Below are 22,886 nucleotides of genomic sequence, written 5' to 3'. Positions count from 1 at the left end.
TGCACTGTAAATTCTATGATTCTATTTTTTTTTTCAATAAATTTAGAGTACCCAATTATTTTTCCCAATTAAGGGGCAATTTAGCGTGGCCAATCCACCTACCCTGCACATCTTTGAGTTGTGGGGGTGAAACCCACACAGACACGGGGAGAATGTGGAAACTCCATACGGACAGTGTCCCAGGGCGGGGATTCGAACCCAGGTCCTCAGCGCCGCAGTCCCTGTGCTATCCACTGCGTCACATGCCGCCCTCCATGATTCTATTCTATGTGCCAGCAATTGTGCAAATGTGCAGGGCAGCACAATAATACAGTGGTTAGCACTGCTGCTTCACAGCGCTAGGGACCCGAGTTCGATTCCCAGCTTGGGTCACTGTGCGGAGTCTGCACGTTCTCCCCGTGTCTGCGTGGGATTCCTCCGGGTGCTCCGGTTTCCTCCCACAAGCCATGAAAGACGTGCTTGTTAGGTGAATTGGACATTCTGAATTCTCGCTCTGTGTACCCGAACAGGTGCCGGGGTGTGGCAACTAGGGGCTTTTCACAGTAACTTCACTGGAGTGTTTTTTAAAATAAATTTAGAGTACCCAGTTACTTTTTCCAATTAAGGGGCAATTTAGCGTGGCCAATCCACCTACCCTGCACATCTTTGGGTTGTGGGGGTGAAACCTGTGCAGATACGGGGAGAACGGGCAAATCTACATCTACTGATTCCTCGTCCTCAGCCCAGGTCCTCGGGCACCGTCGGCAGCAATGCTAACCACTGTGCCGCCCTAACTTCACTGCAGTGTTAATGTAAGCCTACTTGTGACACTAATGAAGATTTTTAGAATTGCCATTTGCTGATTGGTAAATATTTTTTATTTTTTTTAAAATTTAGATTAGCCAATTATTTTTTCCAATTAAGGGGCAATTTAGCGTGGCCAATCCACCTACTCTGCACATCTTTGGGTTGTGGGGGCGAAACCCACGCAGACACGGGGAGAACGTGCAAACTCCACACGGACAGTGACCCAGAGCCGGGATCGAACCTGGGACCTCAGCGCCGTGACTGATTGGTAAATATTATCTGTCAGATTAAGCCACCTTCTCAATGCTGTCTGCATCAACTTGGTCAATATGCAAAAACTAGATTGGGTAAATCCTGTTTGACAGCTCGGAGTGTAATTAGTTGTCAAAGAGGAATCAGTAGATGTAGAGTTCCAATGATCCTGTTTTTCCAAAAGGCATTTGCTAAGGTGCCACACAAAAGATTAATTGGGAAGATAAGGGCATATGGAGTTGTGGATATGGATATTGATAGAGAATTGGTTCATGGATACAAAGCAGAGTGTTGGCATTTGTGTTACTTTTTAAAAGAGTAACAATTTTTTTTCCCAAATGAGGAGTAATTTAGCGTGGCCAATTCTCCTACCCTGCACATCTTTGGGTTGTGGGGGCAGATGCTGTAGCCGTCACCTCGCTGATCGAATCCCATTCTACTCAACCTGCACTGCACCCTCTCCAGGGCTTTGACATTCTCTCCAAAGTGCAGCGGCCAGAGTTCAACAGAATACCTCCGCTGAGGTCAAACCAGCGATCGATAAAAATTATTTCTGTCTCGTGCATCATGGTACAGTTGAAATGAATGTTGCACTGTCAGAGATGCTGTCATTTGCATGTGACATTAAACTCCTTCGCTGCTATTAGGTTCAGGTGGCAGATCCCATGACACAACCTCAACAAAGAGCAGGAAAGTTATTCTGGGTGGTAATCAATATTTACAGCTCAAATCAGCATCAAAATACAGATTATCTGCTCATTATCACGTTGCTGCTTGTGAAAGCTGCTGGGAGCTCTATTTCGCTACATTAATGTGGAGATGCCGGCGTCGGACTGGGGTGAGCACAGTAAGAAGTCTTACAGCACCAGGTTAAAGTCCAACAGGTTTGTTACAGACACTAGCTTTCGGAGCACAGCTCCTTCCTCAGGATTCAGCTGAGGAAGGAGCAGTGCTCCGAAAGCTAGTATTTGAAACAAACCTGTTGGACTTTAACCTGGTGTTGTAAGACTTCTCACTGTGCAAAGATATGCACATTAGGCAGATTGCCCATGAAAAAAAATTGAAATGAAAATCGCTTATTGTCACGAGTAAGCTTCAAATGAGGTTACTGTGAAAAGCCCATAGTCGCCACATTCCGCCGCCTGTTTGGGGAGGCTGGTACGGGAATTGAACCGAGCTGCTGGCTAACCTGGTGTTGTAAGACTTCTCACTACATTTAAGCAGCAATTTGAATGTAATTCATTGGTTGTTTCGTGCTGAAGGAGTTCTGAATTTGTGATAAGACGCTAATTAGACCTCAGCTGGAATATTGTGGAGTACAGTTCAGGGGGCCACACCATTGGAAGGATGTGAACGCCTTGGAGCGAGTGTAGAAGAAGTTCATAAGGATGATTCCAGGGATGAGAAACGTTAAAAAAAATTTAGAGTATCCAATTCTTTTTTTCCCAATTAAGGGGCAGTTTAGTGTGGCCAATCCACCGACCTGCACATCTTTTTCTGGTTGTGCGGGTGAGACCCACACAGACACGGGGAGAATGTGCAAACTCCACACGACAGTGACCCGGGGCCGGGATCGACCCCGGGTCTTGCCGCCGTGAGGCAGCAGTGCTAACCATGGCACCCGGAGACAAAAAGGCAGGGAGGAGATTTGATAGAGATGTATCAGCCATGATTGAATGGCGGAGGAGACTCAATGGGCCAAATGGCCTAATTCTGCTCCTCTGTCTTATGGTTCAAAATCATGAAATGGCTGGACAGAGTCGACAGGGAGAAACTGTTCCCCCTCGTAAAAGGATCAAGAACGCGAGGGCATGGACTTAAATTGATTTGCAAAAAAAAAGCTAACGTAGTGCAAGAAAATAAAACTTTTTCCACACTGGTGGTTGGAATGTTAGAATCAAAGAATCACTACAGTGTAGAAGGAGACCATTCAGCCCAACGAGTCTGCACCGACTCGCTGAAAGGGTACCCGACCTAGGGTCAGGCTCCCAGCCTATCCCCTTAACCCAGTCACCCCAACAAACGTAACCTTTTGGACACTAAGGGGCAATTGATCGTGGCGAATCCACCTAACCTGCACATCTTTGTGGACTGTGGGAGGAAACCGGAGCACCCGGAGGAAACCCACGCAGGCACAGGAGAAAGTGCATACTCCACACAGGCAGTCACCCGAGGCTGGGTTCAAACCCAGGTCCTTGGAGCTGTGAGGCAGCAGTGCTAACCACTGCGCCACCCATGTTCTGCCTGAAAATGTGGTGGAGGCATTCAAGAGGGCATTAGATGATTAGCTGAATGGAAAGAATGTGCAGGGGTACGGAGAAAAGACAGGCAATGGCACAAAGCCGTGATGCTCGTTGGAGAGTAGGGCAGACATGATGGGCCGAATGGCCTTCTTCTGCAAATTAGCAATTCTGCGATTCCGAAATCCTTTCTTCATAAATCAGAATGCATCAGAAAAAGTCCATGGTTTTAGATCTCAACTCTTTCCGTTTCTAATTGCTGACCCAGAGACAATCCCCCGATCCTAATTTGTTCTTCAAATTCAGACACATGTTTTTAGTAACATTGAGTGAACTCAAGAACAGTCCGACCATTGAAAAGATTCCATCCTTCTTGCAGGAAAGAAAATGTAGCTGCACTATCAAAATGGGGAAGCAAACTCTACAGGGAGACACTTTCTGTTCAAAACTCTTCCTCTTTCATGCCCTCAAACACCAGGACCCGATGTAAGGGCTTTATTAGCGGTTTTTGCACAGCTCCCCTTGAAGCGATTCAGCACGTAAAAATCAAGTGAATTCTCACAATTTTATTCAGCTGATCAGCATCAGGTCAGTCAGTGAACATCTTTTCCGACTTGGGATCTGGGAACTTTGCATGGAACCATACAGTGGTTACAGCACAGAGGCCGCCATTGTGCCTGCTCAGCTCTCTGCCAGAGTAACTCAGCCAGTCCCAAGCCTCTGCCCTTTCCCCATGGCCCTGATATTCTTTACCCTTTGGGTTTTAATCCCATTCCCTTTTGAAAGCCACGATTGAATCTGTCTCCACCACATAAAAAATAATAAATAATAATCGCTTGTAGTCACAAGTAGGCTTCAATGAAGTTACTGTGAAAAGCCCCTAGTGGCCACATTCTGGCGCCTGTTCGGGGAGGCCGGTACGGGAATTGAACCCGTGCTGTTGGCATTATTCTGCATTACAAGCCAGCTGTTTAGCCCACTGTGCTAAACCAGCCCCTACGAGCCCCTAACATCCTCAGGCACCTCCAGCTCCAAACCATTCGTTGTGTAAGAAAGTCTTTCCTCGTGTTAATTCCCAAGTCCTAATAAAAGGGTCAATCATTAAAAAGAGCCAACAGATTGGAGCCTACCCCCCCCCCCCCCCCCCCCCCCCCGGCTCCCCGAATTACATTGCCAAATCACCCAAAAAAATTGCTTTGCATTAAATATATTCCCTCATGCTAAACGTTTACTCTTCAGTATTTGAAGAATTATTTTGGGATAGACACTGTCCAAATGAAAAGTATAAAAGGTGTCTGGCTGCACTTCCTGTCTACCCGGTTTGATTTCCTGTGGTCACATTTCTATCATAATGTTTTGCTCTCCATTTTAAATTACAATGACCACATTTACAATGGAAAATGTCTACATAATAAAAAATATTTTAATTTATTTTTCCATGGGATGTGGCCGTCACTGACAAGGCCAGTCTTTGTTGCCTGGCTCTATTTGCCCTTGAACGGAGTGGTTTTTCACAGCCTTGAGGGCACTCCGAGTGTCAACCACATCGCTGTGGGTCTGAAGTTGTGGGTCGACCAGACCAGGTAAGGATGGCAGATTTCCTTCCTTCAAAGGACATTAGTGACAACACTCGACAATGGTTTTAGTGGTCACCATTACTGCGACTAGCTTTATATTCCAGATTTCATTTACTGAATTTAAATTCCACCAGCTGCCAGTGTGATCCCCCCCCCCCCCCCCCCCCCCACCCACGGGATGTGGGTGTCTCTGGCAAAGCCGGCATTAATTGCCCTTGAACGGAGTGGTTTGCCACACCATTTCAGAGGGGCATTTAAGAGTTAACCACATTGCTGTGGGTCTGGAGTCACATGTAGGCCAGACCGGGTAAGGACGGCAGATTTCCTTCCCTGAAGGACATTAGTGACCCAGATGGGTTTTTACGACAATGGTTTCATGGTCATCCTTTTAATACTTTTAACTCCAGATTTTTATTGGATTCAAATGTCACCATTTGCCCTGGTGGGATTCGAACCCTGGACCCCAGAACGTTACCACAATGCCACTGTCACCCCTTAATATCTTGCAATAACATTAAAGTTGTCCATGTAACTGTGTTCTGTGCTTTTTAATGCTTTCATTAGTTTTACTTGAAGACTTTAACCGCTCTTGAAATTCTAGGCTTTCCGAGATGATCTAATTTGATCTGAATGCAAACTGTACGTCAGTACTGTTCCCCTAAAACATGGCCTGGGTTACGGGTATAGGGTGGATACGTGGGTTTGAGTAGGGTGATCATTGCTCGGCACAACATCGAGGGCCGAAGGGCCTGTTCTGTGCTGTACTGTTCTATGTTCTATGTAAAACTGAATACACAGGCCGTCAGTTGTAGTTAAAACCACACGAAATAGGACAGGAGTAGGCCATTCGGCCCCTCGAGTCTGCTCGGCCATTCAACAGGATCTTGGTTGATCTGACATTCCTCACGTCCACTTTCCTGCCCTTTCCCCGTAACCCTTGACTCCCTGACTGATTAAGGATCTATCTATCTCAGCCTTAAATATTCACAAGGTCTCTGCCCCCACAGCATCAGGCCAGGGGACTTACCTTCCTTTAGCTTCATTAGTTTGTCAAAGACACTTTTCTCGTGATGGTGATGGTATTTAATTCCTCTCTCGTATTGTTTAATATTAATGGCGTGTTCGACGTATCTTCCACCGTAAAGACTGATGCAAAATATCTGTTTGGTTCCTCGGCCATTTCCTTGTTCCCAGTAACTATCTCCTCAGATTCATTTTCCAAGTGGCCTCTGTTCACTTTGATCTCTCTCTTCCTTTTTATATATTTAAAGAAACTCTTAGTGTCAGTTTTTATATTCCTCACTAGTTGGCTCTCATTGTCTATTTTTTCTCTCTTTGTTGTCCGTTTAGACCTCCTTTGCTAGATTCTGAATTTATTGCAATCTTCGGGGCTATCACTAACTTTTATCTTTCAAATTAATACTCTCCTTAACTTTCTTAGTTAGCCATGGTTGGTTTATCCCTCTCTTAGAAGCTTTCCTCCTGACTGGGATATATTTTTGCTGTGGGTCTCCTTACTGTCTTTCCTGCCAAAATATCTGCCCACTCCACTTTAGCTAACTTTATCCTTATTTCATTGTAACTCCCTTTATTTACGTTAAACACAGTTGTTTCCAACCCAGGTTTCTCACCTACAAACTGAATATTAAATTCCATCATGTTATGATCACTACTTCCTAGGGGATCCTTTCTCGGAGGTCATTTTTTAAACCTGCTTCATGATCCATTACCACATCCAAGAAAACCTGTTCGCTGGAATATACTACACAGGATACATACAGCACAATGTCGACCTGGCTTAGCAAAACAAACTGTGTTTATATGGCATCTTTAACAAAGCTAATGAAATGAAAATCGCTTATTGTCACAAGTAGGCTTCAAATTAAGTTACTGTGAAAAGCCCCTAGTCGCCACATTCCGGCACCTGTTCGGGGAGGCTGATACGGGAATCGAACCGTGCTGCTGGCCTGCTTGGTCTGCTTTCAAAGTCAGCGATTTAGCCCTGTGCTAAACAGCCCCTAAGTGTCTCAAGGCACTTCACAGGTACCATTATCAAACTAAGTCACGTTAAGGAGTCATTAGGACAGGTGGCCAGAAGCTTGGACTAAGAAATAGGCTGGCTATTCCAGAGTTAGAGGCCTCGGTAACTGAAGGTTATGGCTGGTAGAGCAATGAAAACCAAGGATGCACAAAAGGACAGAATTGGTGGAACTCAGATATTTCAGAGGGTTGCAGGACAGGAAAAGGTTACAGAGATAGAAAGGGACGAAGCTATGATGCGATATAAAGTGTGAAACATTTAATGAGTAACTGATGGATTAGTTAGTAAATTAGTTATAACTTGTTTTTGTGATTAGAAGGTCAAGTTAATGGAAGGTTCAGGTAATGAATTGAAACTATGTAAATGTTGCTACTTTCTATTGTAAAATTAACTTGGGTGCAGCTATTGGGTAAGTGATACAGGGCCATAGCTTCATGGTAAATACGAGGAAAAGCTTTAAACTAACAAAGGGAAATGTAGGATTGATATCGTGCCTTACACCGAGGCCCCGGCTGCCATCGTGGCTGGATTCAAAACATTCCGTGGTCACTGTTTCAAAGAAGAGCCGTTTGTGCACAGCTTCCTGCCGCCAATACTTGGCCCTTAATCAACCTCGCTGGGAAACAAACGATCTCGTCAATTTCACCTTGCTGTGGTGGGATCTTGCTGTGCACAAATTGACTACAATTGCAACAGTGACCACACTTTAAAACTGCGTCACTGGATTTAAAAGGATCTGGTATGGCCCCGAGGTGCTATTTCAAAGTAATTTCTTTTTTTAAACATTTTTTATTTGATTTTTAACATTCAACGTTTTAAATACACAACACAACAAAGTACAGCAACTACAACCCCCCGCCTCCCCCCCCCCCCCCCCCCCACAACCATCCTCCAAAACCCCAGTAACTCGAAACAAATATTCTCCAAGTACAGGAACTCCATCAAGTCCCCCAGCTTCACTGAGGCACAGGGTGGAGAAGCTGATCGCCACCCCAACAGGACCCACCAGCGAACAATCAGCGAGGCGAAGGCCCCTGCTCCCGTCTGCAACTCCTGCAAGTCCGGCATTCCGAGCATGGCCCCCAGGGGACTGGGCTCCAGGTCTGCGTGCAGGATCGCCGACAAGGTGCTGAAGAACAACCTCCAAAATGTCTCCAACTCCGGGCAGGACCAGAACATGTACATGATTGGCCGGACCCCTCCCATACCATTCACAAATATCCCCCACCCCCTCAAACAACCGGCTCATCCTGGGCTTCAACATGTCCGCTCTCTGTACCACCTTTTGCTCTATCAATCCCAACCTCACACACGGGATTGAGGCATGCACCCTCCGCAGCACCTCACATCACAACCCCTCCTCCAGTGCCATCCCCAGTTCTTCCTCCCACTTGGCCTTAACCCCCTCCAACGCTGCCATATCCTCCTCCAAAATCCTCCCAAGGTGACCCCCCCCCCCCCCCCACCCCAGCCCCATCCTCTACAGCAACCCCTCCAACGAGGAGGGCGTTGTCATCGGAAAAGTTGGGAAAACCTTCTTTGCGAACTCCGCACCTGCGGAGCCATCCCCCACCGGATTCCAAACTTCTCCATCAACTCACAAACTGCCCTTCCCGAAATAAGTCCTTAATTTCCATCACCACTCGCGCCTCCCACCTCCCGAAACCTAACACCCAGCCTCAACTGCTCAAACACATGACTCCCTCAGATCGGCATCACCTTCGACCCTGCCCCGAACCCGAAATGCTGCCTAAATTGGCTCCATGTCTTCAACGTGGCCGCCAACATGGACTTCCAAAATATTTTCCTGCGGCAAATGGGAGTGGCACCGTTACCAGCAGCCACAACCCCGACCCCTTACAGGTGCCTGCCTCCATCTTCACCCACATAGTGTCCGGCTCCCTGCTCCAACACCGCACCATCCCAGCATTTGCTGCCCATTAATAGTACAACAAGTTTGGAAGGACCAGAGCCCCTGACTGCCGCCCACTCTGGAGCACCTCCTTCCGGATCCTCACTACCGTAACTGACCAGACAAACGACACAATCAACCGTTCCACCCCCATAAACAAAGCTTTTGGCAAAAACACCAGTCGGCACGGAAACAAAAATAAAAACCGTGGCAAGGTATTCATCTTCACCGCCTGCACCCATCCTGCCACTGACAGGGAAGGCTGTCCCATCTCCGCAAATCCGCCTTGACCCCCCCGCCCCCCCAACCAGGCTCGTGAAGCTCACTTTACAAAGCCGGGCCCACTCCCACCCCCGAGTACCTAAAGTGGGTGGTTGCTGCCCGAAACGACAGCCCCTGCCAAACCAACCCCTGCCTCCGGCGAAGACACTAAAAAACACTCACCCTTTTCCAGATTCAGCCGATAACTTCAGAAAGCCCCGAATCTCCTGAGCTACCCCATTATATCCCTCACTCTAGAACAAGGGCTGGGGATGTACAACAACAAATAGACATAGAACAGTACAGCACAGAACAGGCCCTTCGGCCCTCGATATTGTGCCGAGCAATGATCACCCTACTCAAACCCACGTATCCACCCTATACCCGTAACCCAACAACCCCCCGTTAACCTTACTTTTTAGGACACTACGGGCAATTTATCATGGCCAATCCACCTAACCCGCGCATCTTTGGACTGTGGGAGGAAACCGGAGCACCCGGAGGAAACCCACGCACACACGGGGAGGACGTGCAGACTCCGCACAGACAGTGACCCAAACCGGGAACCGAACCTGGGACCCTGGAGCTGTGAAGCATTTATGCTAACCACCATGCTACCGTGCTTGCCCAAATCATTGGCATACAAAGACATCCTACACTCGATCATCCCCCTCCCACCTCACTATCCCCCTCCACTTACCCAAGCACCTCAGCGCAATGGCCAAGGGCTCGATCGCCAGTGCAACAGGAGGGATGGGGCCATGGACCACCCCTGCCTTATTCTCCTATCGAACTAAAAATACCTCATTCGTGTGCACACTCACCCTCTGGTTCCCTCCGTAACAATTTAACCCACGCCACAATCTTAGGCCCAATCCCAAACCTCTCCAACACCACAAACAAATAACTCCACTCTACACAGTCAAATGCCTTCTCCGCATCCCGGGCTACCACCATCTCCGGCTCTTTCCCTTGTAAGGACAGGAGCACCACGTTTAACAAACACCGCTTGTTGGAGGACAACTTTACAAACCCCATCTGATCCTCCTCAACCACCTGCGGAAGACACTCTTCCAACCTAAGCAGCAACACCTTGGCAGGAATCTTGGCAACTACATTGAGCAGAGATATTGGCCAATATGACCCACACTCCACCGGTTCCTTATCCTTTATAACAACAATGAAATGGATGCCTGTCCCATCATCTCCGGGAATGCCCCCTTAACCACAGAATCTTTGAACATTTCCATCATCAGCGGCACCAGCCTATCCAAAAACCTTTTATAAAACTCCCCTGGGAACCCATCCGGTCCCGTTGCCTTACCTGTTTGCAACATCCCTGTCGCCACTTGAACTTTTGGCAATCGCCACTGGCTCCTCCAGCCCCGCCCTCTCCTCCTCTCGGACACTCCAACCCCAAGGAATTCCTCATATCCAACACATCCTCTGGGGGCTCCAACCTATGCAATATAAAACTCCTCAAATGCCTTGTTCGCCCGCTCCGGGGCTGCCAACCCTTGCCCCAATCGGATCCGAACGGAACTGGACCACCAGCAAGAAACTGGCATGCTCCCCAGACTCATATACTACCCTCTTTGCCCGCCTCAACTGCCATAATGCTTTGTCTGTAGACAGAAGGTCAAACTGCGGCTGCAAATTCCTCTCCTCACCAGAAGTTGTGGAGTGGGATCTTCCGCATACTTCCCATCCACTTCCAAGATTTCATCCATCAGACCACTCCTCTCCTCTCTTGCCTCCCAATCCACTTGAGCTTGAACAAGATCTTGCCCTTTATCACCGCCTTCAGCGCTTCCCAAACCACTGACAGCGAGACCTCCCTGTTCCGATTGAAACTACAGAGTCATCTATCACGCGTCCGATCTTCACACAGAAACTCGGATCCACCAGCAGCCCACGTCCAATCTCCACGCTGGTCACTGTGCCGGCCCCTTCTCCAAGACCACGTCCAACCTCCACGCTGGTCACTGTGCCGGCCCCTTCTCCAAGACCCCGTCCAATCTCCACACTGGTCACTGTGCCGGCCCCTTCTCCAAGACCACGTCCAATCTCCACGCTGGTCACTTTGCCACATCCACCAAGTGCGGATCATGATCCAGAATAACAATCGCTGAGTATTCCGCTTTCCACAACCCCGACGACAACAAACTCCCCATAATAAAGAAGTCAATCCTTGAGTATGATGTGGAGATGCCGGCGTTGGACTGGGGTGAGCACAGTAAGAAGTCTTACAACACCAGGTTAAAGTCCAACAGGTTTGTTTCAAACACGAGCTTTCGGAGCACGGCTCCTTCTTCAGATTCACCTGAAGAAGGAGCCGTGCTCCGAAAGCTCGTGTTTGAAACAAACCTGTTGGACTTTAACCTGGTGTTGTAAGACTTCTTACAATCCTTGAGTACACATTATGTACCGGTGAAAAGAAGGAATATTCCCTACCCCCTGGTTGCAAAAACTGCAATAGATACGCTCCCCCCTCCTCCTTCATAAATGCAGCCAACACATACATCCCCCCCACCCCACCCTGCCCCCCCACCCCACCCTGCCCCCCCACCCCCCCTGCTCCCCCCTCCTCCTTCATAAATGCAGCCAACACATACATCCCCCCCCCCCACCCCCCCTCCCAAATGGGTCTCCAGCAACAGCACCACATCGGCTCTCACGCCCTTCAAATGAGAGAAGCCTCTCGCCCGCTTCAGCGGTCCACACAATCCCCGCACGTTCCACGTTACCATTCGGACCGGGGGTCTCTCATGCACCCTCCCCCTCCCGTCAGTCATGTTCACTGCCCCCCCCCCCCCCCGGCCCCCTGCCAAGTCACTGGGACCCAACCCTGCCCCCAGTCACCTTCAACTAGCTCCCCCCCCAGCCCCCGCCACTTCCTCTCAAAACCCGAGCTCTCAGACGGACTACCGCCCGCTCCTTTACGTCCCGTATTTCTCCGCTGCGTTTTTGACATCCTTTAGTTCCCACAACTTTCCTGCAGATCGATCACATGGGCCGGGATTCACCCCTACCCGGCGGGGTGGGAGGTCCCGGCGGGATGGAGTGGTGTGAACCACTCCGGCGTCGGGCCGCCCCAAAGGTGCGGAAGTCTCCTCAGCTTTAGGGGCCAAGCCCCTCACATTGAGGGGCTAGGCCCGCGCCGGAGTGGTTCCCGCTCCGCCGGCTGGTGTGAATGGCCTTTAGCACCACGCCAGCCGGGGCCGAAAGGACTTTGCCGGCCGGCGTAAGTCCGCACATGCGCCGGAGCGTCAGCAGCTGCTGGGGAGGGGGTCTCTTCCGCCTCCACCATGGTGAAGGCCATGGCGGAGGCGGAAGAAAAAGAGTGCCCCTACGGCACAGGCCTGCCCGCCGATCGGTGGGCCCCGATCGCGGGCCAGGCCACCATGGGGGCACCCCCCGGGGTCAGATCGCCCTGCGCCCCCCGCCAGGACCCCGGAGCCCGCCCACACCGCCAATCCCGCTGGTCAGGTAGGTGGTTTAAACCACGCCGGCGGGAGAGGCCTGTCAGCGGCGGGACTTCGGCCCATCGTGGGCCGGAGAATCGCCGCGGGGGGCCCGCCAACCGGCACGCCGTGATTCCCGCCTCCGCCAAATCTCGGGGGCGGAGAAACCGGGAGACGGCGGGGGCGGGATTGACGCCGGCCCCGGGCTATTCTCCGACCCCCTGGGGGTGGCGGCAAAAGCCCCGGGGGGGGGGGGGGGGGGGGGGGGGGGTGGGTGGGGGGCACGAAAATTCCTCCCATGAAATTTCCCCCCAAATCTGGGTAAAAACCGATAGCTCTGGCAGGAGCCACCCCACATCCACCTACACGTCACCACCGGAAGTCAGAAATGCAATTTCTGATTCCCAGACGGGAAACCACTTACAGGCTCACCATTCACATCATTACCACCATCGCTATAGACCACTGCCAGACTTGCTCAATCTATTTTGTCCAGTTTATCGTGATCTCGGTGCAAATGATGTCGAGGGTAATTTTCATGTGGCATTTTTGGAAATAATTTCTCCCTGCACTCACCGTTTGCCCATTGTTGAAATTCCAGAGTTTTGAAATGTTAAAAAGTCACCTTCGAATAACATCAGTGATTTGAACTCTTGTTGCTGCTGTATCAAGGTGAGTCAGTTCATTGTTTCCTCTTGTGCACAGCGTGGTTTCACTGACACATTGATCTACAAGACACCACATCCATTATCATGCTGTTGTAGTGCTTGGTGCTCCCGGAGACTTCAGGGGATTTTGCAAATGAGTCATAATAATATAGAGAGCATCTAGTCAGATTTATCAGATGACTTCCTGGTTACAATAAAGAAAATCTTTGCAAAGATTGGACAATTCTACTAAGTTTGATTCCCCCCCCCCCCCCCCATTGGCCCGAGAAGATTGTCAAAATTGTTTGCAAAAAATGATATCGGGGTACAACAACGTGGGCAGCACGGTAGCACAGTGGTTAGCACTGTTGCTTCACAGCTCCTGGGCCCCAGGTTCAATCCCCGGCTTGGGCCACTGTCTGTGTGGAGTCCGCACATTCTCCCCATGTCTGCGCGGGTGTGCCCACGTACATATCCCATGTGAAAGGCCATCTCATGCAAAGATTGACCCATGGTTTTTGGCATTAAATGGTCATAATTGTTCATACGCCTCATGTAAGATTCGACCATACGTTTTCCAGGGGTCACCGACCACTCCACACACTTGCTGAGAAGTAGTCACTGTTCGGGACGCTGTCCGAGGGGAGCCCTGTTGTGGACCTGCTTGTTTTCCGGGAGCTCCTTGAATTGGTGCTCCGTTAACAGGGCCATTGCGGACAGCCTGGGGGAGACCCGGCCATCCGCTACCCTCACCCGGCCGCCCAGGGTCTCAGAGCTAAACTGCTCAACCTGTCTGACTGTGGCAGTGTGGTCGCCACCCAGGTAATCTCGCTTCGGTCACAGCCGCAAACTAGGGACAGCATTGGGCTACTGCAGGCAGCCAATCTACGGACAGGCTGCTGTGTGTGTCCGAATCAACCCCCTAGAAAATATCACTCTTGTAAAAGTCGACCCTGAGATTGCTGCCGACAACATTGTCTCACAAATTCCGCTTCCACATGGGTATATACATGTTTCATTTTTACTACACAGATTCATATTTCGGATGCTGTCCTCACAATTGACAATGTGAGTTGCTGGTGATAAAGACAATAACAGCCGAGCATTTGGAACATCGATTGTCACAATGCTTCCATCTTTAAATCACCCTTATGTGTGTCTGGGGGGGGCAGCACGTTGGCCTAGTGGTTAGCACAGCTGCCTCACGGCGCCGAGGTCCCAGGTTCGATCCCGGCTCTGGGTCGCTGTCCGTGTGGAGTTTGCACATTCTCCCCGTGTCTGTGTTGGTTTCACCCCCACAATCCAAAAATGTGCAGAGTAGGTGGATTGGCCACGCTAAATTGCCCCCTTAATTGGAAAAAATAATTGGATAATCTAAATTTATTTTAAAAATAAAAAAAATGTGTGTCTGGGGTTAGCACCAGGGTTCCAGGTTCGATTCCCGGCTTGGGTCACTGTCTGTGCGGAGTCTGCACGTTCTCCCCGTGTCTGCGTGGGTTCCCTCCGGGTGCTCCGGTTTCCTCCCACAAGTCCCGAAAGACGTGCTGTTAGGTAATTTGGACATTCTGAAATCTCCCTCCGTGTACCCGAACAGGCCCCAGTGTGTGGCGACCTGGGGATTTTCACAGTAACTTAATTGCAGTGTTCAGTAAGCCTTGTGACAATAAAGATTAAAGTATCGAAAAAGACTAAACAAGTTGGACCTCCTTTCTCTGGAGAAGCGAAGTTTGATAAAGTCTATCGGAGGCTGTTACAATTCAGAAAGTATCTGATGGGGTAGGTGTAAGAACGACATCTCCATTGGGAGAGTCGACTAATAGAGGGTGTAAATATGAGACAATCACCAATATGTTAAATGTAAGCCTACTTGTGACAATAAAAACTATTAATAAATCTGGTGGGGATTACAGAGAGTGGTGATGAGGAACTCACTCCCACAGGGATTAGTTGAGGAGAATAGTACCGAGACGTTTAAGGAGAAGTTAGATAAACACGTGACACAAAGAAATAGAAGGGTAAGGGAGATGAAGTAGGGTGGGAGGAGGCTCATGTGGAGCAGAAACATCTGTTGGGCCGAATGGCCTCTTTCCCCGCTGCAAATGGGAGGTTATTCGATGAACAGCTGCTGTCTGACACGTGAGCCTGTCAACTCATCTGCAGCCTTCCTTTTGCATGATATCGTATTCATAACCGCTAATCCTTTTGGATGCAGAACTTGTCAACTTCCTTCTCGAGAACCCTGCAAACTTCCTGCTCAAACACCTACAGTTGTCCATGTATTAGTCACCCTTCCATTCAAATAAATCATTTCTGTGGCTTTGGGGCAAGCGCAGAGAGAGTGGGGCCAATTGGATAGCTCTTTCAGAGAGCAGGCACATGACAGGCTGAGAATCAGCCTAGAGGGAGGCCGAATGATTGTAAATTCTATTGGAATTGCCAGCGCCATTTTCTTCATTTTAAACCCTGCCCTTGGGTTATCAAATGGCGTGTTAAATGACCGAATGTGTGTGTGTGCAGTGTGTACGCATGCGTACTCTAATCAGATTTGTGTTTCATTAATGTCTCGAAAGCAAAAAATGGCTTCCAGCTTCAGAGGACTTGATCAATTATTTCTCAAAGATCACTTGACAAATCTATTACATAGGATTGACAGGCCACTCAACCCAACTGGTCCGTGCTGGTGTTTATGCTCCACACAAGCCTCCCCCCGACCCTACATCACCCGAACAACATATCCTTCCATTCCTCTCTCAGCCATGTACATCAATTTGCCTCACCGCTCCCCATGGGTGTGAGTTCCACATTCTCACCACTCTCTGGGTAAAGACGATTCTCCTGAATTCTTGACAGTTCCCAATTCTTTTCTTTTCCAATTACGGGGCAATTTAGCCTGGTCAACCCACCTACCCTGCACATCTTTGGGTTGTGGGGGTGAGACCCACACAAACACGGGGAGAATGTGCAAACTCCACACGGACAGTGACCCAGAGCTGGGATCGCACCCGGGTCCTCGGCGCCATGAGGCAGCAGTGCTAACCACTGCGCCACCGTGCCGTCTCCATTTTGAATCCATCAGTATCTAATTTTGATCGCCCCCACAATTGAAAACATTTTCTCTGCATCTGGCCTATCAAACCCTTCTAGAATTTTAAAGAACTCAATCAGGTCACCCCTCAATCTTCTCATTTATTATTTCTGGAGAATAAAATAAAAAGTGTGCCAGCCTGTCGTCTTTCCCGATACTAATTTCTAATTGCGAGTGGGCAGACTCAATGGGCTGAATCGCTCTTATACCTTATGGTGTTGTTACATTTTCTAACTCACTCTCGGTTAAGGTGAGAACGGGATTTTTTTTTCCAATCAGTAAACTAAAACAAAACGATTGATTTGGTCATTTAACTCTTTGTTATCTGTGGGAGATCACTGTGCATAAATTGGTTTCCATAATTAATAGTAATCTTTATAATAATAATCTTTATTGTCCCAAGTAGGCTGACATTAACACTGCAATGAAGTTACTGTGAAAAGCCCCTAGTCGCCGGCACCTGTTCGGGTACACAGAGGGAGAATTCTGAATGTCCAGTTCACCTAACAAGCCCGTCTTTCGGGACTTGTGGGAGGAAACCGGAGCGCCCGGAGGGAACCCACGCAGACACGGGGAGAACGTGCATACTCCGCACGGACAGTGACTCAAGCCGGGAATCGAACCCGGGACCCTGGAGCTGTGAAGCAACAGTGCTAACCACTGTGCAACTGTGCCGCCCACAGTATTACCAGTGTGGCGGCACTTCAAAAGCATCTAAGCAACCAAAAGCAATGTGGGATATCTTGAGGTTGTGAAAGGTGCTATCAACAAGTTCTGTCTTTCGGATAAACCTCAATATCCACTTCTTTTATCCAGCTTCCTGCCTCCGAACATATGTACAGACATTTACGGCCTTAGAACATATAGAACATAGAACAGTACAGCACTATTTCCATTTGCTTCCTTTTTTTTTATTAAGTTGATAGTACCTCATTTTTATTTTTCCCAATTAAGGGGCAGTTTAGCGTGGCCAATCCCTGCACATCTTTGGGTTGTGGGGGTGAGACCCACACAGACACGGGGAGAATGGGCAAACTCCACACGGACAGTGACCCGGGTCCTCAGCGCCGCAGTCCCAGCGCTAACTACTGCGCCACATGCCGCCCTTCCGTTTGCTTCATTAGTCTCTGGGAAGAACCTTTTCTACTGAAAAGACACTGTCCAAATGTAAACTTTTGTAACAGTGACTGCCTTCACCCAATCAATCAATTTTACCCATCAGAAAGCTTTGGGATTCATGCCACTGTGAGAATTGCAGGAATGTTCAGTTCCTCCATGAATACTTTCAGGGATAAAGAGCTTTAGTTTCTTATTTTTTTTAAACGACTGACAGTTCTTTAGTTCCTCTCCCAACCTCAGAATATCCCAAAGCACTTCACAGGCAGTGTCGTGTTTTTGAAGCTGCCAGTATTGACAGTGCGGTACTCCCTTGGTACTGCAGTGGGAATATCGGCACAGATACAGGTTTTGGAATGGGACTTTGACCAACGTTATGCCTTGGAGATGGAATGGCTGCCCACTGAGTCTTGACTGGCACCTCCATGTTGTCCTTTCTGTACCCATGCTACAAGCTTGGCAACTGATTGAGATTCACATCCATTAGAAATCTAGAGTGAACATGGGATCTGATCTGTGGAACAGAGTGAGAATTCCTCCACATTAACCCATCCCACGTGACTACGCAGTCTGCACCTACGCTGGGAGCACTGGGGCAAAACTGGACCACGATGGACTTGTCAGGATGCAAGGTTTTCAGTACATGCCAGAAGCAGAGAATCTGAGTAACCGCATTTACACCCAACCCTTCAAACCAGAATACCGTGGATGCTGGAAATCTTTAAAAGGGCATCGACCTAAAATGCTAACTCTGCTTAATCTCTGGCTGCACTGCTGCCTCACGGCGCCGAGGTCCCAGGTTCGATCCCGGCTCTGGGTCACTGTCCGTGTGGAGTTTGCACATTCTCCCCATGTCTGCGTGGGTTCCGCCCCCAAAGATGTGCAGGGTAGGTGGATTGGCCACGCTAAATTGCCCCTTAATTGGGGAAAAAAATAATTGGTTACTCTAAATTTATTAAAAATAAATTTAAAAACAGTTTAATCTCTCCACAGATGGTGCCTCACCTGCTGAGTAGCTCCAGGATTTTCTCTTTTAATCCCTTTGCCATCTTGATTGACAAGATTTCTGGCATTTTCAATTGTTCTAATATTCCTTGGGTGTGTCATTCAGTGCTTGAGCTATGCAAGTCTCCTTTGTATATTAAATGCTTCTTTCTAATCACCATTCCGCAGAAACCTCCTCCCTCTGTCATTTCCAGTCTTCATCTTGCGACCGGCCCACCATGTCTCTCCCCCCCCCCCCCCCCCCCCCCCCCCCCCCCCTCCCCCTCCCCCTCCCCAATCCAGGTAAAACCATTATCTGCCACTCGTCTTCAATTCTGACAAAGAGCCTAGTCGAGCTCCTTGTGCAGTGCACTCCCTCCACAGATTGTGCCAGAGCAGCGGGATATTTCCTGTAGTTCCTGTTTTTGGTTTCACACACCTGGAGAACTGTAACCAGTTCTGGCCTTCCAGACTGCAAGCAGGATACAGGCGTGCTGGCGAAGGTTCCAAAATAATGTTTTACTAGAAAACAGAACTGTGAGGTTATTTTCGGAAGGACCAAACAGTCTGGAGATCTTTCCACTGGGAAGGAGAAAGCCGAGGGGTGATCTGATGCCGGTCCTTCAAGATTACGAAAGGGTTATCTGGGGTAAATGTAAAGAAGATCATTCCACTTGTGTGGGAAAGACCAGAACATGGGGTCATCAATAGGAGATAGTCAGTAATATCTGCCACTCATCTTATGGGTGGCACAGTAGCTAGCACTGTTGCTTCACGGCGCTAGGGACCCGGGTTCAATTCCCGGCTTGGGTCACTGTCTGTGCGGAGTTTGCACGTTCTCCCCGTGTCTGCGTGGGTTTCCTCCAGGTGCTCCAGCTTCCTCCCACAATTCCCGAAAAACATGCTTGTAAGGTGAATTGGACATTCTGAATTCTCCCTCTGTGTACCCGAACAGGCGCCGGAATGTGGCGACTAGGGGATTTTCACAGTAATTTCATTGTAGTGTTAATGTAAGCCTACTTGTGACAATAAAGATTATTCTTATTATAATAAATCCAATAGGGAATTCAAGAGAAGCTTCTTGACCCAGAGACTGGCGAGAATGTGGAACTCGCTCCCACAGGGATTAGTTGAGGGTGAAAGAAATAGAAAGAGATGCTGATGGGGGATGATGGAGGGTAGCAGGAGATTCTACTGGAGCAGAAACATCAGCATGTTGGACCAACTGGCTTGTTTTGCTGCTGTAAATACCAAGCAATAACTGGCATACAACTTTATAGGAATAAATGCTGTTCCAAATAACATTAGCTCAGACCAAATTATTTGAGGTTTGATTTATGATATTCATTGATTAAGTGGGGCGAAATTTAGAGCTGAACAATTTAATTCTCAATTAACAAGAAACAAGGACTATCCGTCAAGCATGAATGACTTGTCTACAGCCATACTAGTCTGAGAACACCTGATCTCGTCTGATCTCGGAAGCATGAATGACTTGCCACATATTACTGCTTGTTCATGTGGGTGGGCGTTTCTGCCCTTTCATTCATTGCCCATCCCTGAGGGCATTTAAGAGTCAATGTCGACCAGATGAGGAGGACAGATTTCCTGAAGATCATTAGCGTACCTATTTTCATCCCTTTGTCTCTCTTAATCCCTTTTTAAAAACAATAATTTTTTTATTTTTATTCGTGTCACAAGTGGGCTTACATTAACGCTGCAATGAAGTTACTGTGAAAATCCTCTAGTCGCCACATTCCGGCGCCTGTTCGGATACACAGAGGGAGAATTCAGAATGTCCATTTCACCTAACAAGCCCGTCTTTCGGGAATTGTGGGAGGAAACCGGAGCACCCGGAGGAAACCCACGCAGACACGGGGAGAACGTGCAGACTCCGCACAGACAGTGACTCACGCGGGAATCGAAGCTGGGGCCCTGGCGCTGTGAAGCAACGGTGCTACCGTGCTGCCCAGATGGGTTTGTAACATAATCAATTCATTGTGATTATTGGTTTTAGAATTCCAGAATTTTCTTTTGTTGAATTCAAATCCCACTGTCTGTCGTGGTGGCATTTGAACCAGTGCCCTAGATCTCTGGATAACCAGTCCGCTGGCAATACCACAGGCACACCAACTCCCAAACAACATTATTGTTGTCATCAGTCCTTCTGATCGAGGCTTAAAAAAATAATGTTGTAATCACAGAATCACACAGTGCTAAAGAGGCCCTTCGGCCCATCGAGTCTGCACCGACACATGGAAAACGCCTGACCTCCAGCACTTGGCCCATAGCCTTGAATGTTATGACGTACCAAGTACTCACCCGGATACTTTTTAAAGGATGTGAGGCAACCCGCCTCTACCACCCTCCCAGGCAGTGCGTTCCAGATCGTCACCACCCTCTGGGTAAAAAGGTTTTTCCTCGCATCCCCTCCCCCCTTGAACCTGTGCCCCCTTGTGACTGATCCATCAACTAAGGGAAACTGCCGCTCCCTATCCACCCTGTCCATACTCCTCATAATCCTGTCCACCTCGATCAGGTCACCCCCTCAATAGAACATAGAACAGTACAGCACAGAACAGGCCCTTCGGCCCTCAATGTTGTGCCGAGCCATGATCACCCTACTCAAACCCACGTATCCACCCTATACCCGTAACCCAACAACCCCCCCTTAACCTTACTTTTTGTAGGACACTACGGGCAATTTAGCATGGCCAATCCACCTAACCCGCACATCTTTGGACTGTGGGAGGAAACCGGAGCACCCGGAGGAAACCCACGCACACAGGGGGAGGACGTGCAGACTCCACACAGACAGTGACCCAGCCGGGAATCGAACCTGGGACCCTGGAGCTGTGAAGCATTTATGCTAACCACCATGCTACCCTGCTGCCCCAATCTTCTCTGCTCCAGCGAAAACAACCCAAGCCTATCCAACCTCTCTCCATAACTTAAATGTTCCATCCCAGGCCACATCCTGGTGAATCACCTCTGCGCCCCCTCCAGTACAATCACCTCCTTCCTATAATGTGGGGACCAGAATTACACTCAGTGCTCCAGCTGTGGCCTCACCAACATTCTATACAACTCCAACATGACCTCCCTGCTTTTGTAATCTATACCCCGATTGATAAAAGCAAGAGTCCCATATGTCTTTTTCACCCCCCCCCTATTAACCTGCCTCCAGATCTATGGGCAAACAGGCCTCCTCAGAACTTCCCAGTGTCAGACCTTCCAGTAGGAAGCACAAACAGCTCAGAAAGACATCCAAAGTATTTAACTGATCGTCATAAACCACTGAATGTCTGAATGAGGCAGTGGGTCAGGAAAGATAGATTTCTCAACTCATTTATTGCAATGATGAGAAATTGTGGACCACGCTGCTTTAAATAAAGGATTGGATCCCAGACCAAAAAGCCACATGTGGAGAGACTGCGGGGAGAATGAGAGGTCACTGAGCAGCGGCTCGCTGGTCACAATATTAACCAACTGTCCTGGCTTGAGACAATTTACACCTCTTTAACCTGTGATTATCCCTCTCCCTGGATCTGCAATGATTTGATTACCTGCAAATGCCTGCATTCCAAGCATTGTCCAGCATCTCTGACTTTGTCTTTATAAATGTTTCTGGAACATACCTCGCCATTCACCTGAGGAAGGAGCTGCGCTCCGAAAGCTCGTGTTTGAATCAAACCTGTTGGACTTTAGCCTGGTGTTGTAAGACTTCTTACAATATTAACCAGCTGCACTGCCCACAGTGTACAGCTGGCTGCTTTACACATTCGGAATGTAGGTTGTTACAGGAAACATAACTCCAGCAGAATGTTGCAAGCTGCTGGCTAGACAGGGAAATATCATTCCCTTTTTAAACTCTTCCTTCCTTCTTGCAGCTTCTTCAAACAGTTAAACACAGGCAACAGCCGCACATCACTTACTCGTGGACACTTTCAAATCCCAAACTGACATTTAAAGATGAAATTCTACCCCATTCGAGCAGAGAATGTGGTTCCTCTGCCCTCCCCAAGTTTCTATTCGGAATGTAACAAAACACACATTTGTAAAGAAGGAGGTTAAAGTTGAGGACTCACTCCAGTTCCAGCAGACCATCCCCTTGGCCTCGGGGCAGCTCGTCTGGCTGAGGGTCGGTCATATCCTCAGGGGCTCAGTGGACACATTCCCAGGACTGAAGTGTAAGAGCCGCGGGCCGGCTGCTCTCTGTCTCTCTCTGTCTCTCTCTCTCAGTCTCACTCACCCAGTCAACAAGAACAAGTTACGGAAACTTCCAAACGGCTCCTCCCTCCACCCGTAAAGGTTTGTTCAGCGCTGCACCCTGGGACCTGTAGTCAAGAGTTGGAACTGATGAGGAAATGCAACAAAAAACCCCTTCATGGAAATGCAACAAAAACCCCCTTCATCTAAATGCAACACACACACAAAACATGTCCAAACCCATCTCAAAATAATCTCTCCTTGTTTTCAAATCCCTTGCCTCTCTCTATCTCTACCCTCCTCCAGACACTC

The 22,886-nt window shown here is 48.7% G+C and overlaps 1 protein-coding gene across 1 annotated transcript in view; it reads right to left on the bottom strand.

Moving 5' to 3' along the window:
- dapp1 (dual adaptor of phosphotyrosine and 3-phosphoinositides) overlaps positions 1-22,648 on the bottom strand; it is a 91,750-nt gene extending 69,102 nt beyond the window's left edge. The window contains exon 1 of the mRNA XM_038792803.1: positions 22,454-22,648. Within this exon, the coding sequence (XP_038648731.1) occupies positions 22,454-22,515 (62 nt within the window). The 5' untranslated portion in view covers positions 22,516-22,648. The remainder of the gene's footprint in view (positions 1-22,453) is intronic.
- Between the last annotated feature and the right edge of the window lie 238 nt (positions 22,649-22,886).

Source organism: Scyliorhinus canicula, chromosome 3 (assembly GCF_902713615.1).
Source record: "Scyliorhinus canicula chromosome 3, sScyCan1.1, whole genome shotgun sequence".
NCBI lineage: Eukaryota > Metazoa > Chordata > Chondrichthyes > Carcharhiniformes > Scyliorhinidae > Scyliorhinus > Scyliorhinus canicula.
This window is presented reverse-complemented; position numbering and strand designations above follow the sequence as displayed.